The sequence below is a fragment of the Enhydra lutris genome, unplaced genomic scaffold (genome assembly GCF_002288905.1).
Source record: "Enhydra lutris kenyoni isolate GAN:26980312 unplaced genomic scaffold, ASM228890v2 scaffoldscaffold43, whole genome shotgun sequence".
Lineage (NCBI taxonomy): Eukaryota > Metazoa > Chordata > Mammalia > Carnivora > Mustelidae > Enhydra > Enhydra lutris.
In genome coordinates this window covers 10,546,481-10,561,340 of record NW_019154127.1, presented here as the reverse complement: position 1 = coordinate 10,561,340, position 14,860 = coordinate 10,546,481, and the positions used below count along the sequence as shown (strand labels likewise).

Here is a 14,860-nt window from a genome sequence, read left to right as displayed (position 1 = left end):
AGAGTCTGTTCCAGACTTCTCGGCTTGTTGATGCCCAACTTCTTCCTCTGTCATTGTTTTGTCTTTGTGTCCACATTTCCCCTTTTTTCATAAGGATTCCAGTCCTACTAGGTGAGGGCCACCTAAAGACCATCATTTAACTTGATCATCTCTCAACAGACCCCTTCGCCAAATAAGGTCCCAATCTGAGCTTCTGGGGTTGGGATTTACGCATGTGGATTCCGAGGGGACTCGGTGGAGCTCTCTCTCCTGTCAGCACTGATCCTCGAGGAGTTGACCGTGGGCCCAGCTGGAGCAAGGGTCTTGTCGGGTAGCGTGGACCTGAGCGCCCGGGGAAGCCCCATCACTGTGACTAAACGCACGGCTCTTCTAGTTCCAGGTCCTCCTGCAGGAGTGAAGGCAGCCGCGGCCTCAGCCTCCATGGTGTTTGTGTCCTGGCTTCCCCCTCTCAAGCTGAACGGCATCATCCGGAAGTACACCATATTCTGCTCCCACCCCTACCCCACAGTAAGTTGGTAAATAACCACGTGCCTTTCAAGCAACTTCAGAAATGAGCTGCGAGGGCTCCCTGGGGACAGCTTCCTTCCTTTGTTTCCCACCTACTTAGGTCTTTCCAGGGGTTTTATTTTTTCTCCCATTGTCTCCACCACAAAGCAACATCCTCATTTATGCCTCATTTGAAAATACCCATATGAATCATTATAAGGGACACAATTGTCTAGAATTATTGTTTATTTGGTGACTTCCCACAAAACTGCCAGCCGGCTTCTCAAAATCGAAACCCGAAGGTCTTAATTGTTCCTTAATTGATAGTCAGTGGACAGCACCTATTGATTTTGCTGTTGAACTCGTCATTATGTGCACTCCAGGCCCTCCTTGGCTCCCCCTTTCCCTCCGCCCTCCCTCCTGTTTTCCCACCTCCCACCCCTTCCTCCTGCCGGGCCCCATCCCCCACTGAAGGAGAGCAAGAAAGTCCCTCTTGTGCCAGACATGGGGGCCTCTGCTGAGGATCTGTGACCCTGACAATTACGTGGTCCGCCTCATTCATTGTGACAGAATTAAAAGTTAGGGTAATTAATGCTTCCCAGTGCTGTATTTATTTTCATTAATATTATTACTACCAAGTCATAATTATAGACCTAAGCTGTATTGCAGACCAGATACAAAAGCAGATCCGAATGGGAAATTTTAGAGAAAAAAAGCCAAAGTGGGACAAAAAATTCGTGATATCTACCCAGGAATATGTAGGGCATTTTCAGAGGTAGGCACCATGGCTGACCCCTCCTCTGCTGGGCCACAGAACCTGACATGCATAGTCATTCAGGAAGCATTTGTGGAAGGAAAACACAAACTAACTTTGGTTTGTATTGTGGTAAAATTCCTTCACATACAATTTGCCATCTTCATCATTTCTGAGTGCACAGGTCGGTGGTGTTAAGCACATTCACGCTGTCAGGAGACCATCCCCACCATCCACATCCAGAACATTCTTATCTTCCCAAACTGAAACTCCATCCCCCTGAACCACGAACTTCCCATGTCCTCTCCCTCCAGCACGGTCAGCCACCCCTCCACTTTCTGTCTCTGTGAACCCAACAGCCCTTGTCTTTCTATAACCGGTTCACCTCACTGAGCACTGTGTCCCCAAGGGTCATCATGCTGTAGCAGCTGTCAGGACTGCCTTCCTTTTTAAGCCTGACTCATATTCTCAAACTAATTTAATTAATTAATTCTCCAATTAAAGTGATACATTTTCCAAAGTCTGGAGTCTGTAGGGAGCCCCCAGGCCTTGGAGCACCCCAGACAGTGAGCGCAACTAGCGGTGGAGAGACGAGGGAGAGTATGTGCTCAGCTCGCAGAGGCCCACATCTCCGCTGGAGAACACCGGTCAGCAGCAGCCCCTCTGGAGCTGAAGTAACGATGCACACGTAAACGGTCGAACATGGGCTCCAGGACTTTCTTATGGGTTCCTCCTTTGGTTTCAAACATGCTTTTAATTCCCACCTGCCATCCTACCCTCACAGCGCAGAGATGCTCACCAAACGGTGCTGGGAGGAAGCGCCCGGCAGTCGTGGCCTGCTACTCAGAGAGGCGGTTCACGGAGGACCCCTGCACAGACCCTGATTCTCTCCTCAGCCCCAACATAGAACTGTTCTGCCAAAGAGAGACAAAACCATTGCTAGAGTAAGCCGCACCTGCGTTCCACTCGAATCTGGAATGCTCCTTTCTCTGTCTTTGCTCGTTCATCCATCTACTTCCTGTAGGACCCACACCTGCTGTTCTGAGCCCAGCAGCCTAGGGAGAGACCAGCAGGGTACCCAGAACACCGACAGCAACCCCCATCTGCTCTTTACCTCTACGCTAACAACACAAGCTGGCTCGTTTGCAGTTGATGTGGACAGACCGATTCATGGGGGAGACAGTCCCACTTGTGGATGCTGGGGACCATCTTAGTCCCCGTCCTTCACCCAATGAATTCCGCACCATAGAACAGCAAGAAGCCATGATCAAACTGTCCGCAGGGTAGAGAAGAAAGGGGTTTCCATGGTCTCTCCAAGCACAGGACATTGGAGTTCGACCACCCAGGACCTTCCCAACAAGACCCTTCCAAAAACGACCATCCTAAGATCCAACTAACCGGAAAAGATGGGAAGGAACAACCAGATTTTTCACCTACTTAATGTCTGACTGCCACGAGCTAGGTGGCTCTGTGCTGCTTTTGACAATATTAAAGAGCACTATGGACCCAGAAATAGGACCGTTACGAGGTGCCTGTGGTCTTCCGGGCAGCAGCATGTAAGTTTTGCAAGGAAGGTCCAGAGTCCCGGAGTGGACCTCAGTAATGTGAAGTGAACCAGAATCAGGCGGTCCATCTCTCGAGCCACATGGCTGTTCATCTACTTCAAACCTCGCTTAAGACCACAAGGCCCTGATCTTTTAATAGACGTTATTTTTAAAGCACTTTCAGGGTGACAGAAAAACTGAGTGGGAGGTACTGAGATTTCCCATATGAAACCTATTTTTAAAATAAAATAATATATTCTAAGGAAAGAGCAGTGAGGACTAATGCATTTCTCTTCGGAGGGAAACACTTGAGAATACGACCCATTTTTTTTTTTCACATGGAATTAGGAAGAGTATAAATTACTGGAAAGAGACACTTTGTTTCCTCCCGAGCTTCTGTGATTTGAGAAGTCCGAAGACTGGATGCGAGCACCCCCTGCGACACTTTGACGCGTCCGCTATGTGGCTGCATAAACACCAGAGGGCAGTGTGAGCTCTGTGTATTTCTCTCGTTCATCTCTCCAGCGTTCTGTTCTTTGAAGTGATCTCATAGTTGAATGTAGAACATGCGAAGGTAAACGAGGACACCACACACTCTGCAATTTGTTGCCCTGTAAGGGACTCCCTCAGCTAACATCCTCGCTGATACAAATTTCCTCTAAAGACCCCCAGGGAAAGGACCTGTGACAAGCCCCAGGCTCTTCATAACGCGCAAAGCCTATTGTCTAATCACAGGCACTGGTATCGTTGTGTCCTCTCCGGACAGCTTAGTCAAAGATACTCAGATTGGAGATTGCATACGTGGCCAGACGAGAAGCTGCAAATGCACCTCAAGTCTGGTGGTGCTGGGACACCCACCGTGAGGGACGAGCAGGTGCACCTGACACGTCGACCTTCCTTCCCAGGCAAAGATTCAAGCTGCAAAATCTTAAGATTCATTTGATTTAGGAACTTACCCATGTAATTTTGGGGCCGTGACTATTAGTTTTCTTTCATATATGATGGTTGGAATGATCAATTCACACACTTGAAGGTCCCAGAGAGAAAGGAGCGAGGCCGATCTCCTCTCTAGCACTCCTCCCTGCACGAAAGCAGCCACGGGAAATCCCATGTGTTCGCTAAGCGTGAGGATGGAGAAAGTGTCTCTTTCACAGTGCTAAGTGGTTGAAACAGTGAAATCAGGCACACAAACGTCTCAGCACTGAAGAACGAAGTCCGAAAGCCTGAAATAATGATATCAACGAGCCATGCCCCACATCAGTTCCTCCGGGTTCAGATGTCAACGTGACCCAATCCCTCCACCACCCAGGTGTTCAGCTGACGGTACTGCATGAGCGGAGGAGAACATTCCCGGACTCTCCTTATCCAGAAGACGACTTCCAGCAACTAAACTCCCCACAGTGTAGCCCACAACATAGATGTAAGCAAGTCTCAGGGAGGCAAGGAAAGTAACCGTTGCCAGGTCTAGGTAACTTTTGAGCCAAAGTAGCAGATGTACATTTGCCCTGTACCTGCCACCCCCTCCCCGGGGCCTGAATTTAATAAATCATGGATCTGAGGACAAGAGACAGTGGCTTCAGAAACCCAGAATTGTCGAGTACTCTCAAGTCAAACAGGAGTGCCACGATGGAACTGTCAAGTGGGGTCTCCTGACTGTCCCTATTTATAAATGTCCGTGTCCCTGGACACTGCTCCTGTCTCTGAAGCCTCCACTGGCTGTCCAAGGCCATTGACCCCTCCCCCTCGACACCCACCCTTAAATGTACACATTTCTCAACACTCTTCCTTCATTCTCTTTTCTTAATCTTTATTATTTCCATGAATCCTTGAATCTGTTCCTATAATTTAATTATCATCTAAAGTTGCCAAGATCAAAAATGTTTCTCTCTGACCCCAACCATCTTAGAGGACCACTCAGTCCCATATTGCCTACCTCCTTCCATCCATGTCTCCGTCAAGACTCCACCATATACAATGTGTCCAGAACCAAATTCATTCTTGCTCCCCTTCTCTCCCTGTTTCCCAGCTAAGCTAATGATGTAACGGTACCCTTTGACCTCTGACCAGACACCTCGAATCTCAGGGATTTACACCAACAGCTTTATGTGTCTTTCACATCCACATCCATTGTGAGTTGGTGGTAGTTCTCCTCTATATTATCCACACACGGGTTTTATGGCAGAGAGAAGTACCCCTCCAGAGGGTCTGACAGAGGCATAACATGGGCTTCCCCCAACCACAAGAGAACAAGGAAACCAATCCCAACATATACCCAGAAGACAGGAAAACCAGAGCAGCTTGTAGAACAACTCTAATGGCGACCATGGGATGGCCATGATAAAGAATGGAGTGTCTGCCTTTCTCTGAGAAGTTCCTGGTTCTAGGGAGGGCAGAAAATACCAGAGATGGTCACTGTTCCTGTGATGTGGCAAAGGACACAAGTGGGACATACAGAGGACAGAATGACATGGAGCACAGGCAAGGGGCTGTCACTCAAACAGTAGGATCAGAATCAGTTTCTTGGGACGTACATACAATCCTGGCTTGCAGGGGGGACATTTTACTGGACAGAAGGGTATTACAACCGGAGGAAACAGCATCTGTGAAGTGACATGTGTCATGAAAATCCTCTCTCCACAATATCTTTTCTTTTTTTTTTTTTTACCATTTTTAAATTATTTTTTATTATATTCAGCTAGTCACTGTATAGTATATAGTTTTTGGTGTAGTGTTCATTGATTTATTAGTTAGGTATAACACCCAGTGCTCATCACAGCACATGCTTTCCTCAATACCCATCACCCTGTTACCCCCTCCCCCCACCCTCCTCCCCTCTGAAACCCTCAGATTGTTTCTCAGTGTCCATATTCTTCCATGGTTCATCTAGCTGTCTGATTTCTCCTCCTTTGGATTTCCCTCCTTTCTGCTATGGTCATCTGTGCTATTCCTTACGTTCCACATATGAGTGAAACCATATGATAATTGTCTTTCTCTGCTTGACTTACTTCACTTAACATAACTCCCTCCAGGTCCATCCATGTTGATGCAAATGGTGGGTGTTCATCATTTCTGATGGCTGTGTAATACTACATTGTGTATATGAACCACATCTTCTTTATCTATTCATGTATTGAAAGACATCTCAGCTCCTTCCACAGTTTGGCTATTGTGGACATTGCTGTTATGAACATCGGGGTGCACATGCCTCTTCTTTTCACTACATCTGTATCTTTGAGGTAAATACCTAGTAGTGCAATTTCTGGGTCATAAGGTAGCTCTATTCTTAACCTCTTGAGGAACTGGCATGCTGTTTTCCAGAGTGGCTGCACCAGCTTGCATTCCCACCAACAGTGTAAGAGGGTTCCCCTTTCTCCTCATCCTTGCCACATTTGTTGCTTCCTGTTTGTTAATTTTTGCCATTCTAATGGGTGTAAAGAGATATTTCATTGTGGTTTTGATTTGTATCTCCCTGATGTATTTCATGTGTCTGTTAGCCATTTTTATGTCTTTTTTGGAGAAGTTTCTGTTCATGTCTTCTACCCATTTTTTTTATTTTATTTTTTATAAACATATAATATATTTTTATCCCCAGGGGTACAGGTCTGTGAATCGTCAGGTTTACACACTTCACAGCACTCATCATAGCACATACCCTCCCCAATGTCCATAATCCCACCCCCGCTCTCCCAACCCCCCTCCCCCCATCAACCCTCAGTTTGTTTTGTGAGATTAAGAGTCACTTATGGTTTGTCTCCCTCCGAATCCCATCTTGTTTCATTTACTCTTCTCCTACCCCCTTAACCCCCCATGTGCACCCGAATGTTTATAGCAGCAATGTCTACAGTAGCCAAACTATGGAAAGAACCTAGATGTCCATCAACAGACGAATGGATAAAGAAGATGTGGTATATATACACAATGGAATACTATGCAGCCATCAGAAGAAATGAAATCTTGCCATTTTCTACCCATTTTTTGACTAGGTTTTTAGTTTTTAGAGTGTTGAGTTTGAGAAGTTCTTTATAGATATTGAATATCAGCCCTTTATCTGTAATGTCATTTGCACAGTATCTTTTCAATCCTCTCCATTCTCCCATGTCCACCACCATTGCCCAGGTTCAGGTCCTCACTAGGGAACCAAATTAGGTCAGAAGCCTTCCCACTGCCAGTCTCAAGGGCCAGTCCAGTGTCCGCATTGCTGTCATCACCATTCTTTCACATTCTAGATGTTCTCCCATTTTACATAAATCCTCAAGATGACCTGAACAGATTTCCACAGTCCAGCTCCAACTCCTGTCCAGTCTCCTATCTCCTATTCCATTACCCTACCCACGCAGTTCTTAAGCCATCCCAGGTCTCGTGTGTGTGTGTGTGTGTGTGTGTGTGTGTGTGTGTGTGTGTACACACATGTGTGCACATGTGTGTGCATGCCCTGGGTCCTCCTTGCCTTTTCCCTTTCATCCTCCTCTCATTTAAGGTCTTTATCCTGAAGGCTTAACTTAAATGTTATATTATTTATTCCACCATTTTTGAGAATTTGCTATTCACTAAACATTTTATGCCTATGATTTCTAAATGTATTTCTTCATGGCTCACAACAGGAAATGCATCTTACAAGCATAATCTAGCACCCATGCACTAAAAGGTCCGTAAACAGAGTTTACACTTGCTCCATGGGATGCACTCTGATATTTCCCTTTCCGGTAGGTTTTTTTTTTCCTTTTCCACTTTATTTTGTAAATGATTATCATAACTCACAAAATTGCTTCCATGACCCACATCTTAAATAATACTAATTTTCATCAGTTAGTCTTCATGATTACCACATACAGGTGGGGTTATTAAGACCTCGCCATAGTGACACTGAAGTGGAGCATGTGCCATCTGGCCAGAACATGCATTTTGCAAGGCAAAGACAGGGGTTGCAACCCACAGGTGTCTGAGCTCAGAGTCCAGGCCTTTCACCCTGACAGCCGATGGCCTTCTGGGAAGCTGGCTCTGTCTCACCTGAGGGGTCCCCAGCACTGCTTTTCAGCCTCATTTTGGCATAACTACAACCTCTTGCATTATTGTTAATGGGGGTATACTTGGGCCGCCCAGAGTGGCTTGTCAGCTGAAGGGCAGGGCCCCCAGTTAGTCACTGTCCTACCTGTAGAAAGCCTGGTATTATCCTGAAATAGTGGATGTTCAGCAAATGTTGTGTTGAATTAAATTTTATGGATAATGGCCATGAGTCATCCAATAGATGTTAAACTATATAATGAAGTTTCTGGTTCATAAGGTAGGAAAGTATCTTATGTACTTGGGGATGCTTTTGATCTCACAAGGAATTAGGTAAAATGCTGTGCTTTTAAATCACTGACATGGAAATCATCCTTCTGTAGTTCTATCTGAAAGACCTAATGGTGGCCCTCTCTTTTCTGTGATGGCAAAGCTAGAAATAATGGAGCAGCCAAAAGTTGGCTAAGAATGCAAGGGCTAAGAACGCAATGAATTGCTTGTTCATCATCCAATAAGTGATAGCGATCAAGTCAGATTAATAAAACATTTTTACAGATAGATCATTTGCATGGCAGGTGGGATGACCACGGAGAAGAGATGAGGCAAAATTATAGTGAATGAAGATGATTTTGTTAAAAAGAGCTTGGGAGGGGCACCTGGGTGGCTCAGTGGGTTAAGCCTCTGCCTTCAGCTCAGGTCATGATCTCAGGGTCCTGGGATCAAGCCCTGCATCAGGCTCTCTGCTCACGGGGGAGCCTGCTTCCCCCCATCTCTCTGCCTGCCTCTCTGCCTACTTGTGATATCTCTCTCTGTCAAATAAATAAATAAATAATCTTTAAAAAAAAGAGCCTGGGAAAAGAAAGTACCCTGTGATTCCAGTCTGGCTAATTGGACGGTGCTGATTCTAAAACAGTAATACGAAGACTCTGGCTTCTTCTGTGCTTTTCTGCACATCAACTTTAATCCCTTACAAAATAATATTTTCTATTATTGGAAGGCCAAAATAGGTTGTTTGGAAGACGTTCTAAAAAGTAGCCAACAGTCACAGATATAACAACAACTACAATAATCTCAGGAAAGTTCAGAGGAAACCATCAAAATTGACTTGGATGAAGCACGTAGCTTGAAAACCCTCTTCCCACTATGCATGCAGACCCTCCCAGTTTACCCCTACAGGGCAGCCTTCATGATCCATTAGCTTCTTCTGGCGGTGAAAATAGGGAAATAAAATGAAAATCAGATCAGAATGTATTATACATGAGAACTTAAAGAACAAAGACAAATCCTAAATTGATCCAGCTAACTCCTTATTCATAATGTCATCCGGGTCATTCCTCTGCCACTAAACAGAAAGATTTTATATGTCCTCAAAGAGTCGTTGTCCAATAATTAAAAGAGCTGCCTATTTTGCTTATTCTGCTCGGGGGGAGGCTTATTAAATCACTGCTGTGAACATACTATCCACAAAATCAGAACATTCGAGTCTTTAAAAAAAAACAATTAGATATTAGAGCTTTTTAAAGCACCATACTTCTTTGATAGAATTAGTTTTTCATTAAAAAGTTAATTGAAATTTTTTAAGTGGAATTCTTTTTATATCCATGAGATGCGCTGAATAATTTGGTCTGAGCAGCCTGTGAATCCATAGTCATTCTCTATATAGTTATTCTTGATTGTATTCAAATAATTTCTAGGTCATTAGTCAACTTAATGCAACAGATGTTTCCTCAGTCCTTTTCGGTTAGTAGCAGGTGGGTCCTGACTCTGCAATGCTGGGACCTAATATCCCCAGGAAATCATAGAGGGAGGGGTGTAGCCAGGCCACCCTCAGGGAGCTTGAAACCCATCTGGCATGGGAGAGATGGTGAGGACATGAGAGACTGTAATCCAAAGGAGAATAAAGATCAGGACCATACATGATGTATAAACCAAGGACAGATGTGGCCAGTGGAGGGGCTGAGAAAAGACCTCAGGCTTTGCAAGTCATTCATTGAGCTAAATAGCATGAGGGATTTGGAAATGAATCCAGCAATCATTGGACAAATATCCACCTTGATAGAAATCACTACAGAGCATTTAAAGTAATTAATTGTGGTTAATTCCTATTTATTTATTTTTATTTAAAATAAAACTTATTTATTTTATTATTTATTTATTTATTCTATCTTGTTTACCATTAAGAAGTATCTTATATATGAAAGGAAGATGATTGTACCAAAACCACGAGGCAAAAATAATTCTGTAGTGAAAGTAGATCCCATAGACTCAGGCTTTTCGTGAGTGACACTGAAACACAGGGAGAAAACCAACCTTCCAGCAACCTCTCCATTCTTTTAAGAAGCAAACTGTTGAGTTCCTCAGAATTCTGTAACTCCACGCATCAGAACTAACGCAATAGTGAGAAAGGCAGAACAAGTGAATGAGAGCTATCTGGTCTGAATATTGCAAGGTTTATCTCATGAGCTGCAATTTCCACTCCTGGTACAATTTTCGGGAAGCCAACATGTCTGAAGTTTTATAAAAGAAACTTGCTATAAATATTTTTAAAAATCAAATAAACGAAGTTTTATTTATTTTCTTAGGCATTTTGTAAATATTAATCATATCCTCAACTATGACTGGAGTTTTAGAAAGGGAATTGAAATTATTTTTATTTCTACATTTTAGCAGGAACCTGTCAGGATCTTACTATGCCTCATTCAGTTAATCCTCTGTTTGCCAAGTTATGGTCATTTCTTGTTCCTTTGGGGAAGGAACTTACCTTACAGTCTACACACTGGACTTGAACTCAGTAAATGCCTGTGAATACAAACAGTAATTATTTATTAGTTTTTCCCATTATGGGCATCATGCTAAGAGCTCTCGCATACTTTTTCTTTGCAAGATCCAAAGGAGAGATCTTTAGTCCAGTGAGTTCTCATGGTTGTCCCCAAGTGTCCTATTGCTCTGGCCATCCCTTATCAGCTTAGTTATAGCTATCCATTCAAGATTAATTCACACTGCAGGCATAATCAAATCTTCTAGAGTGGCTAATATCTCTGTCTTAACTTTGAAGATGAGACGACAGAGTTATAGATCTGTCAGCAGAAAATTAAATATTTAGAGATTTAAATATTTAAATATTCAGAAAAGCATCTGTCTCTCCCCAACAATTTCTCTTTTTGCCACTTTTGATTCATTAATCCTAGGAACCTTCTTTTGGGGTGTGCTTCTCTTTAGGTTACAATTTTCTGTCTTGTCCCTTGAAGGAGAAGCCCCTCCATTCCTTTCTAGTCCCTGCACACTCTCAATGTTTCAGAGTCTCTGAACCATCAATGTAATGGAAATAGCAGGAGAAATCTGGAAATAAAATCGATCCCTTCTCACTGACCAGAGTTTGGGAGGGAATGGCATATAAGAGGATACACATAGAAATGAACAAGTCCAACCATGAGAAACTGTGGACTCTGAGAAACAAATTGAATGTTTTGGAGGGGAGGAGGTGGGAGGTTGGGTGAGCCAGGTGGTGGGTATTAAGGAGGGCACGTATTGCATGGAGCACTAGGTGTGGTGCATAAACAATGAATTCTGGAAAGCTGAAAAGAAATTTTAAAAAATAAATAAAAATTTAAAAAAAGAAATTAACAAGTCAGCTCCAACATAATTAGATCATTATGTTTGGAAATCCAGTATCCAATAAAGACACAACTGATGGAAGGTAAATATAATCAGTTATTATATTTCATCAAAACTATCGAGGAAAATGTTTCCTAAGTAAGCAATATTCATTCTCCCTCTTAGAACAAGTGTTTTTGACTGAGCATTATGGGGAGGATTTAGACAAATAGATTTGCTTCTTTACTGTGCATGAACTTCTGATGCTCTTTATTTCCATTTAGCTCTTTTTCTCTTACCTGTTGCCACCTCTTGAGCTTGTTAACAATATTTGAATTTTGCCCCATCTATGGATGCGTGATTATGGGAGTCACAGGACAGCCCTCTGTAGGAGGCATCTCACACCTCTGGAGACATCCAGTCCCAAGACATCCAGTCTTGCCCTCCTCTGCAGGGCCTACACAGAAGCATCCTTAACCCACCACACTGGAAGTGAGAGCCAGCCCCAGCACAGCCAGCTGTCCTGCTGGGGGCAGGGCTAGCCTTTGCTACTCTGCATAGCCTCAGGTGTGACTCACCAATCTCTATGTGCTTCCAGACTCCAAGCTCTCTGAGGGGTTTGCTTGGAGTTCAAAATCCCTGGCACCCCTAGGTGGGAATGCACAGAGACTGCTCTCCACAAGAATATCCTATTCCTGACTTAGCCTCTTCTCGAGCTCAGAGATGGGAGATGGACAAAATATCAGAAAGCCCTGAGTAGGCCCTCACATTTTTTGTTAGGAGAGAAGGTACCGGCATTTGGGGGACTACTCTCACTTGTTAAGCCAGTTTCTAAAATTTTAAGACAACAGGAAAAGTCACATTTAGTATCCAGTTACATATGTTATAAAGAAAAAAAAAAAATCAACTCTTCAATTGTTTAAATGGGTCGGTTGGCAACGTTCTGCTTACACTTCTGAGAGTCGAAAAATGGTGCCTAATTATGGCGGTAATCCGGGGAATAGAGTGGCATCAGAGGGTGATAACACCAGTGCAACTAAATTTCCCAAATAAAGAACAGGAACCCCTGGACAGTTTGACTACTATTTCTTACTCCAATCTATATAGGGAAATTTCATTCCAAAAGGAAGAAGTTTTTATAGATAAACATTTTTACTTTGGCTTTTGGTTGATCTTCTACATAAACAGTGAAACAAATATTGTTGCATTAGAAATTATTTTTTTTATCATTGATTTTAGGTGCACCTTGGGTTGTAGGTAAAAAAATTAAATAAAATGTTTATTTTGGAGGTAGTTAAGTACCAATTGTCCCTTACAGACAGGATGCTTACTGAGTTTTAACTAAGAGCTATGTTCTCTTCCCAGAAAATCCTTATTTTCTGAATATATTTTAATGCTCTGTTGATGCTTAATGTTCAATTGGAGTGATTGTTATAATTTGCACATCATTAAGCTTTGCAGAATTAATTTGGCAACAACAGAGCCTTGGAGCATTACAGAATACAAATACACACAGTCTTGGGATTGTCTCCTCAGATTGCTAGGAAGCAAGCCAATTTCCCTCTGAAATTCTAGAAGGATTCGATGTTCCTGTGACTTTCTAAGCACAAGAGAGGACTGGCATGAGTGAGAGGTAGGGTGGTGAAGGGGGCAGGTAGGGTGACGAGGATGCATGCCCACGAAAGCATGCACGCATCTCTGTGGAATCTGTGCAAGAGCCCTTTGGTCTCCCTTTATTCATCGGACACTGTGTGTACAGTAGTCAAACATTCGACCATTGGAAATCCTTTGACTCTATATTTTATTGAGTAACCATGGGATCTGTGATGAGGAAGAGGCATATTAACATTTGCACTGATTAATTGTAGAGCTGGTACTGCAGCTCACGAAGCCTACTGACCTACGTGAGGTCTACTTAACAGCTTGCAAGGGTCAGAGTAAGCCCTTTGTGTGTTTGGTTGCTTGTAATGGCAGCATGGACTCAGACCAGAGGCACTGAGCTCGAGCCTCTGTCCACCTGTCTGCCACTCTGACTGCAGTGAGTCATTTACTCTGCACCTTAGTTTTCTTGCCTGGGTCCACTTTGTTAACAAAATACCACATGGGGTGGCATAAACAACAGGTCTTTATTTCTCATAGTTCAAGAGGCCAAGAGGTCCAAGATCAAGGCACCCTCAGATCCAGTGTCTGGTGTGGGCCTTTTACCTGGGTTTTCATTGTATCTTCACATGGCAAAGAGAGAGAGAGAGAGAGAGAGAGACCGACCTCTCTTTATAAGGGCCCTTCGTCTCTTTATAAGGGCATAAATCCCATTCATGAGGGCTGCACACTCATGACCTAGTTCCTAGTATCATCATATTGGAGTTAGGATTTCAACATACAGATTTGGGGGGACACAGACGTTCTGTCCTTTCTCCCCCTGGCCCCACAAAGACCATGTCCTTCTCAAGTACAAAATACTCATTCCATCCCAAGAGCCCCATAAGTGTTAACTCATCCCAGAAGCTACTGTAAAGCCCGAAGTCTTACCTACCTACCAGCTGAATCAGGTATGGGTCAGATTGCAGGTACATTCATCCAGAGGCAAAATCCTCTCCAGCTGTGAACATGTGAAACCACAAAAGTTATATGCTTCCAAAATATAACGGTAGGACACATATAAGGTAGATATTCCCATTCCATAAGGAAGAAATAGGAAAGAAGGAAGGATTGAGTTCCCATGTAAGTTCAAAACTTCACAGTGCAAACCCCACTAGATCTTTTTTTTTTTTTTTAATTTCTTTGCAGCGGAACAGTATTCATTGTTTTTGCACCACACCCAGTGCTCCATGCAATACGTGCCCTCCTTAATACCCACCACCTGGCTCCCCCAACCTCCCACCCCCGCCCCTTCAAAACCCTCAGGTTGTTTTTCAGAGTCCATAGTCTCTCATGGTTCACCTCCCCTTCCAATTTCCCTCAACTCCCTTCTCTCCATCTCCCCTTGTCCTCCATGCTATTTGTTATGCTCCACAAATAAGTGAAACCATATGATAGTTGACTCTCTCTGCTTGACTTATTTCACTCAGCATAATCTCTTCCAGTCTTGTCCATGTTGCTACAAAATTTGGGTATTCATCCTTTCTGATGGAGGCATAATACTCCATAGTGTATATGGACCACATCTTCCTTATCCATTCGTCTGTTGAAGGGCATCTTGGTTCTTCCCACAGTTTGGCGACTGTGGCCATTGCTGCTATAAACATTGGGGTACAGAGAGCTTCCCTATGACCCTGCAATTGCACTACTGGGTATTTACCCCACTAGATCTTAAGGCAAAGGAATAATCCTCTTCAGTTCAATGCTCTACCCTCAAGACCTCTGGGGATTATAATGCCTCCCTGAATACTCAGTGGGGCTGTGCCCACACTTCAGCTCTCTACAGAGGCTTTGTCCATTTTGTAGTTCTGTAAGCCAGAGTAGAACCCCCAGGGCTCTTTCA

At 43.6% G+C, this 14,860-nt stretch overlaps 1 protein-coding gene across 1 annotated transcript in view; it reads left to right on the top strand.

The window, feature by feature from the left end:
- The window catches only part of LOC111155672 (DS cell adhesion molecule), a 766,750-nt gene that overhangs the window by 684,453 nt on the left and 67,437 nt on the right, over positions 1-14,860 (top strand). Inside the window, exon 21 of the mRNA XM_022515961.1 lies at positions 374-507. Within this exon, the coding sequence (XP_022371669.1) occupies positions 374-507 (134 nt within the window). The remainder of the gene's footprint in view (positions 1-373; positions 508-14,860) is intronic.